The sequence below is a fragment of the Lissotriton vulgaris genome, chromosome 10 (genome assembly GCF_964263255.1).
Source record: "Lissotriton vulgaris chromosome 10, aLisVul1.2, whole genome shotgun sequence".
In the NCBI taxonomy this organism is placed as follows: Eukaryota; Metazoa; Chordata; class Amphibia; order Caudata; family Salamandridae; genus Lissotriton; species Lissotriton vulgaris.
The window spans coordinates 36305016-36324942 of NC_141698.1; the positions used below are offsets into that span (position 1 = coordinate 36305016).

At 45.2% G+C, this 19927-nt stretch overlaps 1 protein-coding gene across 1 annotated transcript in view; it reads right to left on the bottom strand.

The window, feature by feature from the left end:
* Positions 1–19927, bottom strand: part of LOC147684445 (uncharacterized) — a 58062-nt gene that overhangs the window by 16160 nt on the left and 21975 nt on the right. Inside the window, exons 4-5 of the mRNA XM_086942347.1 lie at positions 18086–18213; positions 13501–13619 (exon numbers count right to left, since the gene is read on the bottom strand). Of these exons, the coding sequence (XP_086798473.1) occupies positions 13501–13619; positions 18086–18213 (247 nt within the window). The remainder of the gene's footprint in view (positions 1–13500; positions 13620–18085; positions 18214–19927) is intronic.

The following is a 19927-nucleotide window of genomic DNA, read 5'->3' on the forward strand; positions in this document are numbered from 1 at the left end:
TCACACCACTAATGCACGATGCTAGCGGGGGGTGTTGTTTACAGCATGGACTTATGATGCATGCATCCGGACTAGTTCACACCACTAATGCACGATGCAAGCTGGGGGGACTTGTTTACACCACTAACTTATGATGCATGCATCCGGACTAGTTCACACCACTAATGCACGATGCTAGCGGGGGGGGTTTGTTTACAGCATGGACTTATGATGCACGCATCCGGACTAGTTCACACCACTAATGCACGATGCAAGCTGGGGGGACTTGTTTACACCACTAACTTATGATGCATGCATCCGGACTAGTTCACACCACTAATGCACGATGCTAGCGGGGGGTTTTGTTTACAGCATGGACTTATGATGCACGCATCCCGACTAGTTCACACCACTAATGCACGATGCTAGCGGGGGGTGTTGTTTACAGCATGGACTTATGATGCACGCATCCGGACTAGTTCACACCACTAATGCACGATGCAAGCTGGGGGGACTTGTTTACACCACTAACTTATGATGCATGCATCCGGACTAGTTCACACCACTAATGCACGATGCTAGCGGGGGGGTTTTGTTTACAGCATGGACTTATGATGCACGCATCCGGACTAGTTCACACCACTAATGCACGATGCAAGCTGGGGGGACTTGTTTACACCACTAACTTATGATGCATGCATTCGGACTAGTTCACACCACTAATGCACAATGCTAGCGGGGGGTTTTGTTTACAGCATGCACTTATGATGCACGCATCCGGACTAGTTCACACCACTAATGCACGATTCAAGCTGGGGGGACTTGTTTACACCACTAACTTATGATGCATGCATCCGGACTAGTTCACACCACTAATGCACGAGGCTAGCGGGGGTTTTGTTTACAGCATGGACTTATGATGCACGCATTCCGACTAGTTCACACCACTAATGCACAAGGCTAGCGGGGGGTTTTGTTTACAGCATGGACTTATGATGCACGCATCCCGACTAGTTCACACCACTAATGCACGATGCTAGCGGGGGGTGTTGTTTACTGCATGGACTTATGATGCACGCACCCGGACTAGTTCACACCACTAATGCACGATGCAAGCTGGGGGGACTTGTTTACACCACTAACTTATGATGCATGCATCTGGACTAGTTCACACCACTAATGCACGATGCTAGCGGGGGGTTTTGTTTACAGCATGGACTTATGATGCACGCATCCCGACTAGTTCACACCACTAATGCACGATGCAGGCAGTGGTCCCAGGGACCACTGCCTGCTCCTAAAAAATTAAACAAACGTTTCATTTTTGTTTTTTAAATGCATCCCATTTTTCTTTAAGGAAAACGGTCTGCATTTATGAAAAAAACTGCTTTATTAAAAAAGTATTCACAGACATGGTGGTCTGCTGACCCCAGCAGGCCACCATCCCTGTGAGTGTAGGCCATATCTAACCGGGTCGGAAATAGCACCTGCCTCATGAATATTAATAAGGCCAGCAATTTGCATCCCCATTAGTAATCGCTCAGTGTCTGAGACACTGTTGTAAATTGCATTTTTCGAGTCGCAAAGCGACGCAATTTGCGAGTCGCAAATGTAAGGATCTGGCCCTTTATCTTTTTTTTTAAATGGCTTGTGCATCTCCTGAAAATAAAAACTTACATAAACACAGAGGGATACACTTGGCTAGCCATTTAATTGACTCTCTAAAATACCAAATGTTTTGCCTAGTAAAATAATTTTGCTGACAGTACATTTTTGTCCAGAGAGCTAGAGTTTGTGCAAAAATCGACTTCCAGTGGGCATTCGACCCTTGATCCAGCAGGCCACGCAGATATTTCTGCAGCGAGTGTGCAACTCACTGAGATGTGGCTAGCTCTCTATAGAGTATATTACTGCAATGGTCAATGCTCCTCAGCCGGAGGTTGTACACATTAGCAAGTGAGGCCTTTCCATTATAGTTATATGAGCATGTTCAATGATTCAAATGTATCTCTACAGCGGGGACTGTCTGCTATTTACAGAAGGCTTCAGTTTGATACAATCCAGTCACACAAACATCTAGCACCTAGGTTGGGCTGGGACCTTTTTCTGTCTCACTTGCAGCCAGCCTTAAGTGTCTGTTGTGAAAGACCTATTATCACAAATACTTAATATATGCAAAGGGTACTCTAGGGTGACAGCGGGCTTCGACTGGAACCTACCCAGCTGACATCCAACCTTAGAAGAGATACTTCGATGTCAGTGTGCGTGTCATCTGAGATTTTCTTGGACACCCATCCTTTTAGGACAGCCAAGTCCGCTTCAGAGATGCTAAGTGGGAGACAGCACCACATGAATTATTCCAGACACATCCAATCTTACAAGAGATCCATGGGTCCCCTCAGACTGACTCGGACACACACCCGTCCTCTCAGCCCAGCGATACTCAAAAGGAGGTACAGAAGCAATAGTCTCTTTTACCCAAGACTGTCTAAGACGGACGCCCATCACAAGATGCTGGGGTGACAGCCGCGGCACTTGAAATGTTCTTGGGCAGACACACATCCTTCCAGAAAATATTGAATCACCCAAAGATATTTCAGAAAGACTCTATCCTTTCTGGAGAGGCAGACGCACTCCGCGAACTCCAGAGATGAAAAAGAAGATCTAGAGAAACCATCTCGGAAAGGCACCCAACCTTGTAAGCGACTCAGGGGTGATCCTCTGCGTCACAGTAGACTCTCAAGACAGCCACTCATTCTTACAAGAGATCCAGGGGGTCTGTGACTGATAGATGGCCATACTCTCAGGTGAGCCTAGTGATCTGTGAACTCCAGGGTTGACAAACGAGGGCCATGGGTTACAGTCTGCAACACCTGCATCTCTCACACAGACACCCAAGTTCACAAGAGCAGGAGGAAAGTCTGTACCTCTGGCAGCTATTATTTTAAGAGAACCAAGTCAGAGATAACACAGGAGGTCCAAAGTTCACAGTCTGCGCCGCATGAGCCTGTCTAGGGGATACACTCATCTTTACATGAGAGCCAAGGGGTGGTGGGGGTCCACACCTGAGTCAGATGTCCCATCTTGCTAAGAGTGCCCGGAGCACTCCGCGAGCTCCTCGTAAATGCACTTGGCCCGAAGGCCTCCTCAGCGCTCTTGTCCGCGTGGAGATGTGCATCCATCATGTCTGATCTCCAGTTTATGACAGCTGCTGCTCTCTCCAAGCTGTGTCAGCAGATTCAGTGACGCCTGCCCTTTTAGGCAGACCTTTCTGGGGAGTCCTATTCCTGTTCAGGCTTCCACTGCACTCCAGGGAGCCCGAGGGTGGATAACCCTCACTCCTGCACCACCGGCAGACTTCTGATGGGAAACATCGCTTGTGAGGGCAGTTTCGCAGAGTGGCCTCCTTTCTCGCTTGCTTACTTTTGGTTTCCAATATTGAACCAAAGAATCCCCGGAATCTGCATTGTTTGTAGAATTACGACACAAATTTAAATAAGGCTCTAAACTACTGATCCTGTGGCAGGGCACGTCAATTCTTAATTTTTGTTAGGACTAGAAAGCTTTACGGGTCTGACCCTCTTCATATTTCTCAAATACTTCATAATAACAATACATTGCACAGCCGAGAGTGCCTGGGTACGTATGGGTAGTTCAGAGTTTACTTTGAAAATTTATTTTTGTTTTTTTAATAGCTGTGTTGCCGTTCCAAGAATCTGCATGAAACATTTGGGAAAAAAGTTAATCCACTTTGGGTTTGGCATGGCAAGTTTCATTCAGATCTGTCAGGCAAAGGTGAAAATAAAAGGGGGTATGGGAGAAGGGGTTAAAAGACGCATTTCACATTTTACTTTCTGGAGTTTGAGAAACTTCTTCAAATTATTTTTAGCGAGCTTGAATAGGATAAATTACGGATAGATTTGGACAGTTAGTTTGTAAAACTCCGCAGACCTCCCCAGTACCCAAATTACAAAATGTACTCAAATCTGATTGGGCGCGGGAACTTTCTTTTCAGTCATCTCATTCGGGTCTGCAAACTTCAAGTTGGATCCACAGAATCAAAGCTCTCAGACTGGTTGACCGCAACTTCAGGAAAAAGTTTACAATGCCACACTGTGTCTTATCGGCCGCCCATGGCTTTCCACCACGCACTATTATAGCGTGGCTACTTAACTATATGCAGTGCAGTAATCTGTGCAATCCACAGCACAAGAGAGGTGTTCCTCAACTTGTCAGGATGACGTATTTCCCAGATTATTCCCAACGGGTTCTGGAGCAGAATAAATCTAATTTCAGTCAAGCAAAAACTACATGCCATGTAGTTACAATCAATTTGACTGTATCCCACAATGCTCAAAATCAACACTGAGTGAAAGATGCTCTTTTTGATACACCAGAAGATGCTTGGGATTGGATTGAGGAGAGGACGGGCCACTACAACCCGTCTGGGCACCTGGGAACCATCTCCCATGGCGGGATGTATGCCACAGAAGCATCCTCCAAGGAGAGAAGAGACTGAAGAAGAGGTCGCTGCCATTCTACAAGTGTCTCGTACACTAGCCTTAGTGACAGTCGGGACGATCCCAAAAAATCTGACGAAGAGAGACCGCATCCAACAGCAAGACCATGGCTTCTACGCATAGAGTTCGGGAATCCTCTGTGCTCTATCCATGTCCTTTGCTTTTGGTTGTTCTTGAGCATTCAGCCCTGTTACTGAGGATGGTGGCACATATTTGTTTTCTCTGAACAACACTCACATGTTCGGTTAGGTAGGGTGACCCTCCCTCATCTGGGATCTCCTGATACCATCTGGTATTAAAGTGGTGTATTCTATCTTCTTAACCTCTTTTTATAAATCACAGCAGCTGGGTGGAAGTGGGTTTTTGGATTGCTTCACATAAAAGTTTTCAGTATTTATTTGTATTAATGTTTTGTGGTTTTTTTTTGAGCGACCGATACTTCTGGGGATGGAAGTGTAGGCTCGGGAGGAGTTGGATGTTGGCATTTTGTTCAAGGTCTTCAAGTTGTTGATCTGGTAAGGTACTCGTATTGAGGCGCTGACAATTATGAGGCTTAGTTGAGGCCAAGCAGAGGCATCCTCTCCCAATTAGTGGGACCTCTAGTAAGAGCTGAGCAGGCTCAAACTATCACCCTCTACCGCCCCACCAGATTCCAAACCATTGATTAAATCACTGAAAATCTTGCGCAGAACATTCGGGCCTGGAACTTCAACAGACCCAGTGGTTTATTATTAAAACCTAATGTGAGCTAACAGAGTGTTGAAAAGGGTGTAGTGCTGGTAGTGAAGTGGTGTATAACTAGCTACAGGGTTTATTTTGGCTATCTTGTGCTAGGATTAAAAACAGAAGGTACGACAGAAACCATTTGATTCTATCTTATTGTACTCACATCGACATGTTTCAGCCAATGACCTAGACAGTGCTGTGGCTTTCTTCAGGATCTCAAGTTAGCTACTGCTGTGAAAGTGATATTGTTTCATGTATATATGATTTGATACAGAACCAGTGACCCAAGGAGAGCAAGATGGTGAATTCACCGGTTGCACCTGCAGACATCAGGCATAGTTCCCCAACTGTCCTTACCATAGAAGCTTAAGGTACAAACGCGTCTCCAACCTGTGCGTGGTGTGACTGCTGTACTTGAGTCTCTTTTTCATTTCATCGACCATCTTTCAAGCTGGAGGGTCCCCCATGGTCCATTTTGAGTGTCTATTACAACCCACTTCCCTTACTCTGGGAACTCCATGGGATCACAAAGACTGGAGGACGCTTTAATTTGACTATGGAACTCAACGACTGCCACTCTTGTCCCATTAGAACTTCAAGAAATGTGGGGATCGTCAATAGAGTGACCTATTTGGCCTTGAGCAACATATGGCAGTCCTGGCACTCAGGCTTTAAGACCTTCACCTTTTATTCATCTGCCCGTCAGTTATCTTCCCATATGGCACCAGCCTCAGAACACAGACTCTAACATCCTACCCAAGGCATATCCGATCACGCCCATTGGAACGGACCATTTGGCCCCACACTTACACGCCAAGCACCAACATCTGCTCCAAAGGATTGAGTTCACCAGACTGTACCTTAAGCATTTGGATTATGACATGGCTTGACTCGTGTGGATAGCCTCAGAGATGTGTATTGTGGAATCCATCTGGTTTTGAGTTGCATTTTATAACACTCAAAAGGCCTGAAGAACGTACAGAGACTTGCTGATCTATAGCTGAACTTGCTGTATCCTTGCAATCACAATGCCTTGAGAAATGACAGTTACAAGTGTGTGTGACAAACTGTTGTTAACCTATAAAACCCTCAAGTCAACCTCTACATTTCGAGTTAGTCCTGAATGGCACTACTCTCCACACAGCAGCGTTATATAAATTTACATTTTGAAACCTTACTGCCTGCTTGGTTTATTAAATATTAGGCTTCTACAGCATGTACAAGATGAGAGATTAGAGGGTTAAGATCATTTAGTGGTTGTCCTGCTGATCCATGGCTTCCAGGTCTTTTGTTGCAATCAGGGATCCCTGGGGAGCACTGGGGTCTGGCACCTTTGCAGGCTATTGCAAAGGCATTTACAGGGCTGATCTTTATCAAGCTATGAGGCCACTAATCCCTTATTACGAGAATTACAGATCAAACCCTACCTAGGTGATCAAACCCCTAAATGCCTGGATGCAAAAGAAAAACATTGCGCAACAGTTCCAAAGGTAAGGGAGAACGGAATACCAACTTCAAGTCGATGCAGATGACATAGACTAGCAGATATATTGTAACTAAATCGTAAGGTTTTCGGCCTCGGGGTTAAACTGCATAAATCGTTGTTCCTATCAAGGGTGGGCAGTTTGACAGTTCTTGCCAGTCGTTGCCCGTACTGACCCGTAGAAATACATATTACTGTGGATTTGAAGTTGTGTTGGGATCTCAATGCCCGTTCTCTCCTAGACGGCCAGTGCAGTGTCCTCCAGGACTAGGATAGCCTTCCCATTGCCATAATCTGAAGAGCAGCCGTCTATAAAATATCGTTATTTTTCCTAGGTTCCGCTACATGCGCAAAAATAACCCCTATGAAATTCAAGGGAATTTTTGCGATATTTTGAGGGCTTTATCCCATGAATTCTTGTGGAGCAGTGAGTAGTTTAGGGTTTCAGTGGACAAATGGCAGACCCGACATGGTGGACATGCCCGTGTACTACTGGGGTGCAAATAAATGGCTTTTCAGTTCGAATGACAACCTGGCCTTTCACCTATAAATTGGATTATCTGAAGTTCCCACTCTGTTAAGATTCTTATATCACTCCCCGATCCCTGACAGTCAGCCTCTAGCCACAACAACAAAACTAAACTGTTGGCAAGATGGGGTGAGCTGGATTATTATTTTTTTATTGAGCATAACATGATTATTAGATCATACAATATTCAAATTCATTCTTATATCAGACGTCAGGGCATATATTCAACAGCCAAAGGATTAACGTGTCATACAAATGGTTCCACGTTTTAACCAATTCCATTGCCATTGAGTCACCAATACCCATAGTTTCCCCCTTCTAGCAAACTGTGAAAAAAGACATTTTATGTATATTTAAAACTAAAAGAATAGCAGGAGAAAAAGAGAAGAAAAAAACCCTTACTCCAAGTTCCCCTAGGCATCCTTCATAAATGAAGAGTCTCGCCCTAGCTTACAGTCACCAGGTCTGGGGCAAGCCAGTCACTACAACCAAAGCGCTCTATACCCCATGTTGTCACGTGGGACCAAATCTCTGTCTCCCGCTTTCAGACAGCAATTATGCAAGGTTATCTCCAGATTATGCATGCTCAGTAGCCGAGAAAACTATTGTTGTGCCGCAGGTGGTTCACTGCCTTTCCAGGCAGTCGCTATCAGAAGGCGTGCCACTGCCTTGGAAATAAACACGAAATAACACTGCCCCACGTCCCACGCGAGAGGGGTGTCGACCATACAAAACACAAGTGATGGGCTTAAATGTATCTCTCGTCTAAAGATCCTGCTCCAATAATTCTCAATACCCTCTTTCAGCACAGCTAGCTTTGCACAATAATAAAACTTGTCCTAAATCAGCACCTTCCCACACAGAGGGCAATTGTCATCGGCCCTTCTGCCCCAACTGAACAATTTGTCCGGTGTGCAATATGAATTAAAAAATGTTTTAGAATGCTGGCCTTTCAGGCTTGCAGTCAGCAACACTTTCATCCCAACCTCTATTGAGATCCGAATATTTACACCCTGAACCCCAGTTTTCCGCCCACTTAGCTTCTTGCTTGTCAAGATCGTCCTCCACCATATGTTCCGTAATGCATATATCTGCCCAGTTTTAGTTTAATGAATTATAATCCACACAGAACCCAGAACACCCCTAAGAGATTACAGTAAATGGTATGCTCCACTCCAAGGACTGTTATGGACGCTACTCAGAGAAGGGAGCGTTCTGGTTTGGTTCTGCCCAGTAATCCAGGGTTATTGGCAGAAAGCTAGGGATAGGGTCTCTTGGGTCTTGGGATAACCAACTGAACTTTCCAGAAAGGTGGGGCTCTTCTGAATCAGGGAAGGGTAGAAGGGTTCCAATGGGTGAGGATTCATTTTGGCTCTAGGATTCCTTTTTGTCGGAGATGAAAATGCATTCAACTGGTGTTCTAAAAGGCACCACTCTTCATGGAGTGGTTGATGGGTATGGACCACTGATCTCAAATTGAGGAGGTAATCTACTCAGCAATAGGGTGCCCAGGTAAAGGTCAAAAGGTTTGGAGCCCTGGTGGGATCATTTTGTAGGAGTCATTTGGGATTGTGTTGTGAAGATTGTGTTTCCTTTGCATGTACACCGTCTAATCACTTTGTCTATCTGTGTAAGGCTATTTAGTTGTAACACTACCTATTTTGTTAAAGATCAAAAAGCAATAAAAAGAACAAGGTAATGAAAAGACTGCACTTTGGTAAGAGACCACAGGAGATTAATTACGGACAGAACCATGTCCTATGTTCTCCAATAGAACCATAGGAGACCCGTTCACTTCTTTTCTTGTCACTTACGCCGACAAACAATTTAAGGGACTACTAAACCTTGAAAGGAATGTATTGGCTGTAGGAAGAATTGCAGATTTTGATCAAGATACACAAATATATGTTATGAATTACTAAAAACGAATGCTTAATATCACTTAAGGATCCCACTGGAACCGGCAGGGTGTTCCGCCATCTCTAACGTCACTGGCACCACGGTGTACCCTGACCCACCCCCTTATGTCTTCTAGGTTTTGTAAAATTCTGTCCGGATCCTTCTCGCCGCCTGACTGCTATGTTGCTAGTCCTGGCCAGACATAGGGTGGCCATGTGTTGGGGTCGTAGACCTGCTCCTAAGATCAAGAGCTGGCTGGAGGACGCCGGTAGGTGCCAGACTTTGCTATCGGAGTTCTGGGATCTATTACCCGCCAAGTCCCATGCAGCTGACATCTCGGGTCCTTCAGTGACTTATCTCCACGCCCGCTCCCCTCCCAGTGGCACTGCTTTTACAGCGCCCCCCGCCGGCACCCCGCCCGCAGCGGCCGCCGGTGCTCGTCAGTGATCGCCCCACCCCCTTCAGTTACCCCCCGTCTTGCGATACGCACGTCCTATGTTGTGGCCGAGTCTGTGACGCCCTTGGGGGAATGGGACTCCCGCGAAATAATGACGTGATCGCAGCCTCAAATATGTTCCTGTTGCTGGTAGAGTACAGTTGATTTTGACTCCCTAATGCCTGACTTGTAAAACACTGTATCATTGGATTTATAATGTAGCACAATGTAATGTGTCTGAATTGAATATCCTTAATAAAGTTTTTTTTTTTTATTAAAAAAAAATAAAAAAATAAAAAAGGATCTCAATGGAACCTACTAGGATTGGTGTCACAAATAAATTAGTTATACAAACACAGCCTCATTGCTACTATTATTAGACAAAGACTAGTGCAGCAGTGTGAGGCGTGCAGCAGTGTGAGGCGTGCAGCAGTGTGAGGCATGCAACAGTGTGAGTAATGCAGCAGTGTGCAGCGGTGTGAGGTGTGCAGCAGTGTGCGGCGTGCAGCAGTGTGAGTAATGCAGCAGTGTGCAGCGGTGTGAGGTGTGCAGCAGTGTGAGGCATGCAGCAGTGTGAGGCGTGCAGCAGTGTGAGGCGTGTGGCAGTGTAAGTAATGCAGCAGTGTGAGTAATTCAGCAGCGTGCAACAGTGTGAGGCGTGCAGCAGTGTGCGGCATGCAGCAGTGTGCGGCGTGCAGCAGTGTGAGTAATACAGCAGTGTGAGGCGTGCAGCAGTGTGAGGCGTGCAGCAGTGTGAGGCGTGCAGCAGTGTGAGGCGTGCAGCAGTGTGAGGCGTGCAGCAGTGTGAGGCGTGCAGCATGCAGCAGTGTGTCGTGCAGCAGTGTGCAGCATGCAGCAGTGTGAGTAATGCAGCAGTGTAAGGCGTGCATCAGTGTGTGGCGTGCAGCAGTGTGAGGCGTGCAGCAGTGTGAGGCGTGCAGCAGTGTGAGGTGTGCAGCAGTGTGAGGCGTGCAGCAGTGTGAGGCGTGCAGCAGTGTGAGGCGTGCAGCAGTGTGAGGCGTGCAGCAGTGTGAGGCGTGCAGCATGCAGCAGTGTGTCGTGCAGCAGTGTGCAGCATGCAGCAGTGTGAGTAATGCAGCAGTGTAAGGCGTGCATCAGTGTAAGGCGTGCATCAGTGTGTGGCGTGCAGCAGTGTGAGGCGTGCAGCAGTGTGAGGCGTGCAGCAGTGTGAGGCGTGCAGCAGTGTGAGGCGTGCAGCAGTGTGAGGCGTGCAGCAGTGTGAGGTGTGCAGCAGTGTGAGGCGTGCAGCAGTGTGAGGCGTGCAGCAGTGTGAGGTGTGCAGCAGTGTGAGGCGTGCAGCAGTGTGCAGCATGCAGCAGTGTGAGTAATGCAGCAGTGTAAGGCGTGCATCAGTGTGTGGCGTGCAGCAGTGTGAGGCGTGCAGCAGTGTGAGGCGTGCAGCAGTGTGAGGCGTGCAGCAGTGTGAGGCGTGCAGCAGTGTGAGGCGTGCAGCAGTGTGAGGTGTGCAGCAGTGTGAGGCGTGCAGCAGTGTGAGGCATGCAGCAGTTAAATATACTCTAGCTAAGCCGGGATCCCTTTAATTAGGGTTCATGGACCTGACGTTCGCCTTTGACTGGGTGCAGAGAGGAAAGCTTTGGGAGTAGATGCTGATAATGGGCATTGAACCAGCGATTGTGCACTTTATAGCAGCTATGCATAGGGATGTCACCAGGGCTGTGTGCTTGCCCCATTTTTATTTTGTCTGTATATAAATGATTTAGAAACTTCCATTTTAAAGGAGAATGTGGACGCTCCCCAGATAGGCCATAGGTTGTTACCGGCCTTATTATATGCAGACGATTGTGTTTTAATTTCTAGAACCGGGGTGGGGCTGTAAAGGTTTTAACCAGTTTTAATAATTTTATGGATGACCTTGGCCTTAAGACAAATGTGGCTAAAATCCCACATTATAGTGCTGGGTAAACATCCTTTAAGTGCAAAGAAATGTTTTATATGCAGTGAGAAATTGCTTTATGTGCCTTCCTTTTCTTATCTAGGAATTCTTTTTCACTCCAAAAACAATTGGTTTCACCTATTGGAGGCTAGGACTAGGGGTTTTATTCAAAGCCTGGAGGCCATTTTTAGATTTGCCAAGAAATTAGGCTCACACCCACTAAAAGTAATTATTGAAATTTACAAGCCACGTACGAGCGAAGCTACACTGTATGGTGCTGGAGTCTGGGGCTCTTGTAATACTCTAGCCACGCAGAGAGCTGAAAATTCGTTTTTGATACGCCTGCTGACTGGTCAACAAGCACCCCCGCCACTATGTGTCATAGTGAACTTGGCGTTACCCCCTTGTTCTTTCGCATAAATTTAGCGCCTCTATTATTATGGTATAACACTTGGGCAAAAGAAGAAACCGTTCTGAACCGTGCCATTATCACAGATTGTTTAAAACTAGAGTGGGTGAATAAAATCCCTTGGATCTCTTATGTCAAAGCCCAGTTAAAGAATATGGGACTGTCGGACTGTTTCGACAATCCTGGGAACATTGTTAAAATATCGAGGGCTAAGCTGAAGAGAGATTTCTTGACGTATTCTTATATGAAAAGAGATACCCAGGAGTTGGGGGAAAAAGGGTCATCGAGCACTCACTTCTAGTTTGCTCTTTAGGCACTGAGCCTTATCTTTCCTTCCTTTTATTTTAGCTATGCTAAAATATACTATCTTATAAGGTTTAGGTTTGGAACGTCTCATCTACTTGTCTCATGTCCGCGAAACGTATTTTCAGAGGCCAGTTAGGATGTATGCCCATGTGATTCAAAATCTATACAGAGAACGTTGCACTTTAGGTTTTTTTGTAAACTTTACACGAATCCAAGGCGTGCCTTCTTAATACCTCTTTTAAAAACTCTAAATATAAGAAAATGTCAGGCTGCTCTGCGCCATCTCCAGCTTTTAAAGGATGAATTTATCTGTCCATTGGTCTCCGAATATATCTCCTCTGCAGTTTGCCTCCGGAATATAGTTGGGAAATGATTTTATGATGTTACATTTTTTAATATAACTTGCGCACAGGACTTATGTACCCATAAACGATGATGTTTGAAATTGCTGCTACTAAGTTTCATGTATGTAAGATTCTCCCATTCAGTCTTTTTATTATTTCCAGTGCAAATATTGATGTGTATAGATCTGTGATATCCACGCAAAGAATTTGTTACTGGGACATTTGCGAATTGCTACTCTTTTTGAGGATCTTATCTTTTCTTTTTATTATCTACGAACGTTTGTAATCGTTTTCATTTTACTTTGTCTTTAATGAGAAATGTCTTTTATGAATTATTCTTTTATGGCTTGGAATATAGCCGAATAAAGATTTCTGACTGACTGAATGGAGGTACCTAAAGTTCTTGCATTACCTGGCTCTTCAATTGTCCGGGATAAGGGTACAAACATAAGGTGGAGTTTAGAGGCTGGAAGTCTTAAATCACACAAACCCAAAACACAATCAAAGTGGTTATTAAAAAAGGAATTCACAAAATTGTTTCAGCACTACTGGAAACCTAGGACTGGGGTTTCTAGGATTAACCTGGTAATTTGCTCTATCTTTAGCTATCCAAAACCATGCTAAGTGCAGGAGTACTGAAACTAGACACATTTTGTGAAGAAAGGCCTCTGAAAGCAGACCCTTCTGTACTCTGTACTTCATAACTCATCACAATTTGTTTTTAAATTTTTTTCTTTGGCAGGACAGAAATCTGAGCAAATGGTTCCAGAGAGGTCACATGGCATTAGAACATACATTGTTTGCACCACTTTAAGGAACCAGAGCATGCACCCAGTGGTGTAGGAGACCTCTCCTTAAATGCTTTCACAGCGGAGCCAAGTGCACAAATTCACTTAAACCCAAGATTTCACAGTCACTCTATGTTGTGCAGGGAAACATTTACATAACTAATACCTGACAGATCCGACTGGCTTAGCTCTGGCTGCAATGGCTTCTGGGATGCACGCTTCCTCCTGGCATTCTTTGATCATAGTCTCTTTGATTCCCATCCCAGTGGAGATGCCCCCGGCTGCCTGCAACAAGGAAGGAGTGACTATGACAGAATATGAAATATCAATAGCCTATTGCATATACAGAATTGTAACCTTTACCAACCCCTTCTATTTTTTATCCAGTTTGTGATCAGCATATCTTCCAAAAAAGAGCAAACCACATCTCCCACAAGAAGAGCAGCCAGACTCAACATGTAAGACCACAGAACATCTCACAGGGGAAGCTGTCAGAAGACTGCATTCCTTTCTTTAGATTTGGTCAGGGCACACAGAAGCGTGGTAGTTTTTACTGCCAATTCCTCTCTGGATATATCCCACAGCAGGACCCAGAAGAGGCCCACCTTATACTTCCGCCTGCTTGAACCGATGCCAGCCGCTAAGTGGACAGCAAAACACACAAGATGATGGACGGATTGTTGCACAATGGCAAAACATTCACCTTCAGTCACAGATCTGGGTTTAATCCATCGTTATTTTGCTCACCACGCCACCCCAGTTTAGACATGGCCACATGCAAATCAGCTCTGACCCTGTGCCTCATGGGAACAGTCCAGTCCGAACTACCAAGCCATCTCTTTCCTGGACCGGAATCAAGCATCCTAGGACCGGTTTCTGGCTATCAGCCGTCTTCAGCCAGGATAGCTTGACTCCAGTCGCTTAGTGAGCACGGGACCCACATCTGGGCATGCCCTTCCCACATAGGGCGAATAGCAAAACACACAAGTTGATGGACAGAATGTTGTACAATGGCAAAACATTCTGGGGTGAATGTTTTGCCATTGTGCAACATTCCGTCCATCATTTTGTGTATTTTGCTGTCCAGCCGCTAAGTGGATGCACACACTTAGAGCACAGCGGGTGAATTTTTCTGGATCTGTAACTTCTGTATTTAGCTCTCTGTAATCCTACTGAGATGCCATTGTACTGTGCTTCAATCTGGATTATTTCATATTAGTTGCAGCGTCAGTATGGAAGTTAAAGTATCTTAAGGCAAGGATATATGACAGCGAGATGATCTCTTTCCCTTACAGATCAGGAAATCTACCTGGCCAGTGAGTAGCTGCATCCTGAGTGCAATATGTTAGAATGAATGTTTAAGTTATAGAAGGTGAAAGAGCATGACATGCATTCAAGCATTTGTTTTGTAAAGTGCTACATCTGATCTGGGTCACTTGTGAGACCTTGAACAGAAAGAAAAAATACACAGAATTCCGAAAGCATGAGAGTTAGGTTAGGGTCTAGCCAGATCCAACATTCTTTCATCACCCCGAAGAAGAAGATGGTTTTAATTGAAAGGTTTTCAGGAGTTCTCCGAAATGAAGGGAACAGGCTAGTGTTCAGAGTTTAAGGATAACCTTCTTTCAAAGTTTCAAGTCCTAGGCCCCCCAGGATCATTGACTCTGTGTATGCTTTTGTATCAGATGAGCCGGCGAGGATCAGACGTTCTTGGTTGGAGAGTAGAAGACAGACAATTTGTTTAAGGTCAGCAGGAGCTTTGAACCAATATAACTTGTGCACTAGTAAATATTATTTTGTTCTTCAGTGGTAACAAATGAGTAGCTCACGAGCACCATATTGCTCGCAGCACCCTAAAATGTTGCTCTCCATCGGTTCCATACCAGAGGTTTATTTTTCTAGGCAGCACCGACATTTTTCTTGTACAGATGTACAGAAGAGCATGTGGAGCCTTCCATTTAATTCTGCAGCAAGTGTGCCCCAAGGACTTGTTATGGTAAAATACAAGTGTTGCCAGACTGAAGACACCGCGGCTGCAACCCCTGTAATGGTGAATTGGGGTCTCTAAAAGGGAAACGCGATCTTCCTGCTGAAGATTCCAATACAGTCAGGGAGATCCCTTTGATGATATAATAAGAGTTTGCAAGTAAAGAATATAGATACGGTGCAGTGATACAGCCAAGCGGGTACCACTGATACAACCTGATTACAGGCCATATTCAAGGTGAATGATCACGTTTCCTGTTCTTATTACCAAATGGTTGAACATTTATGTTGAATTCCATTAGAGGAAGTAACGAGCCAAGACTCCGCTAACCAGAGCAAGAAAGAATCACACATTTGGTCACTTCCGACAATATAAAACAGGCAAAGTGTGCATACTAGGAGCTTTAATGTAAAACAGCGACGCGTGCTGGCAGATGTATTATGAAAACTGGAAAAGTGCCTTCTAGATATTATGGGATTTGCCAAAGTGTACATTGCTGCCATTAAGAACATATGCAAAGTGTGTTCAGCGAGAGAGAGAGAAAGAGAAGGGGATCTGAGGTACACAGAACGAAAGAATAATAGAGAGGGGTTTGAGAAAGAGAGAGAGGAGTGTGAGGAAGAGAGAGAAATTAAATGAGACAGATGGGGAGAGAGACAGAGAAAGAATAAAGGCAACACATAGCGTAAAAAGAGACCTAGGTAGTTTAAGCACAGCATAAACTTCCAGTAGAATTGGTAATAAAACACATTAAAACAAATGCAGGTGATGTTAGTAGTGCCAAGGTAATAATCAAAACCATGATTATCACATAGGACATTAGGGATCATGAGAAGAAACTGGCCACAATGTACCTCCTCTGCTGTCAAATCCGAATATTTGTGTTCAAGTTAAAGGCTTTTCACCCTCTGCCAGATGTCTGCATGCAGTGCCACACACCTTACTACAAACACAAGCAGGTTCCTGGTCTCAGACTTCAGGCAAGCTGTTGGCCAAATACAAATCTGTGAATAATCATCTCAAGCTCTTCGGGAAACGGCGAGTCCATTCAATAAGTGGTCCGCCTCCGTTTAATCGATTTGTCCATTCACAGCTCCCACTTGTCCCATTATCCTGAGCTCCTTTCTTGCAGTTGATTTACTACAACAACTGTCTACAAACTATTTGGTCCCCTCCTTTTACCGCAGACATACCTCCCATGAATGTTGGAGTTCCATTGGGCTCAATTTTGAGCCCCACTCTGTTCTATCTGTATATGGCCCCTCTTGCACTCCTCGCCGAGAAGCACAGTGCCAAAATAAAATCATATGCAGACGACACCTAACTGTTGTTCACATGTGAGAAGGGTGCTGGGTTCAATGGTGATGCAATCAAGAGTTGTCTATCTGAGGTATTCTCCTGGCTCAGAGAAAACCAACTGAAGTGTAGCTCTAAAAAGTCTGAGATTATCTTCTTTGGCTCTAGCCCTTGTGAAGCATGGCACAACTGGTGGACGCAAGATTTGTCTCCCCCTTATCACCAGTTACCACAGTGAAAAATCTTGGGGTCAAATTGGATGCTACCCTCTTGATGAGGCCACAGATTCAAATCGGTGGCCGGTAACTGTTTTGGGGTAATAAGAATGCTGCGAAACTTTCTACCCCTGCTTCCAGTCTCTCACAGAAAGATGGTTGTTCAGGCTCTGATGGTCTTGAGACTGGATTACTTAAACTCCCTGTACTTGGGCCTCCCGGAGTACCCGCTCAGCCGTCTGCAGATGGTTCCGAATGCGGCGTCCAGGGCCAATTTTTTGGCAGGACCTAGAACACACACAACACATCTGCTGTCTTCCTTACACTGTCTTCCTGTCCGGAAACAAATCCTTTCAAGGCATTGGCGTTGGTCTACAAGGACTTTCACAAGATAGGGGCCCCCCTACCTCAGGGAAAGATTCCAACACTGTACACCTCAACGCGGTACAAAAGGGGGTGGTGATGGACGGAGCATCTGAATCAATCAAACACTCACACCCAGTCAAAAGATCTGGGTTTAATCAATCACCGTTCTTTAGCCCACTCTGACACCCCAATTCAGACATGGCTATATGGACCTTGAAGTCATCTGCTCGGCTTCTGACCTCTACGCCTAAGGTCTTGCTCTTCCGGATTGGGGGAAGATCCTTTCAAGCGGTGGTCTCTCGCTTATGGAACACTCTACCTCTTTCTCTTAGACAGGTACAGGACCTCCTCACCTTTAGGAGGTAATTAAAGACCTGGCTTTTCGAACTGTAGGTTCCGGCCAGCCTTCTGCAATAGGGTGTTTCTTTCTGTCAGCTGTTATGTGGTCTTTCTCTTCAGTGCCGGGACCCTCCTGGGAGTAGCCGCACGCTTTATAAATACCATATAACATAACAACACAGCCACATCTGTACCAGAACACCACTCCAGTCCCACAAAAATATCACCTCCCCACCCACATAGACACACATACATGTGGTCTTCTCACATACGAAGTTCATCTGTGAAGCCGCTCAACCCAATTCCAATCCTTCTCAAAAAACTTGCATTACTATTAATCTAACCACCAGGTCTGCACTGGGGGGTCTGAACCTTCAACCACTCACTGCTAACTCGCAACGAAAAGCTGAGTTTCCTCCCACTTGCCTATCAGCAGCAAAAAAGCTTATAATTCAAAACAAAATCCAACGCATGACAAGAACATGGTTGGCCCCATAACAAAGAATTCCGTAAAAATTAAAAGGTGTAGTAACTTGAATCCACCTTACCATGTTGTCCAGCAGACCGGGGTATGTAGGTTTGTTCTGCGACCTTCTGGCAATCCACATAAAAAGCTCACTTCCACGCTGAAAATAGCCATTAACGTGAACTCCATACTGTTTCACCCCAAACAGGGCTGCAATGAAAGGAACATAAGCATTTATCCACACAACAGCATCAAAGGCCACATCTCCATTTAGGCACAGAAGGACCGTCACACTGCATCTCTTAGGTCTTACCAGCGACATTACTTGGATGAAAGAGACCCAAGAGAAAGAAACCACATAATTCAACAATAAATCATGTTTTCCCTACATGGAGAAGTAATTTAGCACTAAGGCATTGGCTTTTGCCAGATGCGCATTTGAGGCAGCCTCTGAAGAGTGACTCTGTGGTTGGAAAAGTGTTGTGTGTATACAAAGCAGCTTAGTCGCCCTTCTATTGTGGTGACACTACCAAGAGATGCTGGGGGTTAGGCCCTACCCATCTTTATTTTGCTGAGGAATGGAATAGCCAGAAATGTGTGCACCCCCTAATGGTACTGTCTATTTCTTCACTTCATTTTTTGAAAGCATTTATCCGTCACATTCTGTAGAAGGCAATTCCAATCCTTCTCAATCCATAGACAAGAAACTGAGTCACACCGGACCTTTCGCAAATGCTCTGATAAATGGCTCTTTATCAAACAAACAGGTGCTAAACTCTGTAGTCAGGCCTTCCAAACCATTAATCTGACATCTGGTTCAGTCACTTTGTACACAAGTAAAAAATAAGCTTTCTTTTTTAGTGCCAAAAGGGCCAGATGTATGACCCTGAATTGCAAGCGCAAACGGGTTGGCGACCTGTTTGGGCTTGCAAAATGGCCCCGGACCATGTACAATTCCTAAATGTATTTGCGACTCGCTATTTAGGAATTGCAAGTCGCAAATAGGATGGGGCATTCCATTCCTAATTGTGTCCGCAAATCAATGTACGATCGTTTTGTGACCGCAATTGCGGTCGCAAAACACTCGCAAATTACCACCCTCTTCAATCAAAGACTTTATTTCGATCCCTGGGGATCATAAAAGTACTAATAAACAAGGAGAGAGTAAGGGCATGACAAATCACTCTCTTACCCCAAAGGAATAATTACATAAACAACTGAAGAGTGATAGAACAAAACACCACATCCAGGGGAAAGTCTTGGCGTGGTGAGAAAACAAACAGAAAGTGAAGGAGACCCAGAAGTAGGTAGAGTAAGAACCCTCACTCACCACCTAGTGGTGACATGTTTTATCACTGGGTTCCCACTGGAAAGACCTAGCCTAGCGTCTTTCCAGTGTGCTACGACGCCTGTTTTGCAGCGGAGCTGGTTGTTTGTGAGTGTTGAGGGTGCAAACAAAAAAAAACGAATTGTGATAAGTGAGTGCAAATATTTAAAAAGTGCGTAGTTGTGACAATCAACTATTTTATTCAAAGTCCAACCAGCACTGGTTAAAAACAATTTGAAGTGGAAACATAGGGTAGGTCTCAATAATTAAAGACACCTAGTCCACTGAGTGAGAAAACACCGCGGCCCGGTTGACTAAATAGGTCGCAAGCGGGGAGTTGTCAGCGGGATCATACGTGACGTGAAGCTTTCCCTCCACCGCGTTTGCCATTGAGGAGAGACTGTCGTCCTCTGATAGTACAGGCCTCAGCAACTTGCTACCTGGGTCTTAACCGGCTTTAAGCCGCGAATATTTTGGAACAATTTTCCTCATATTTTAATTTTTCACATATTATTCCTCACGGTTGAGTGCACCTTAGCGCGTGCATACCACCGGAGGATCACTGTCCTTTGGTCCTGACGAAAGCTGAGCGACTTG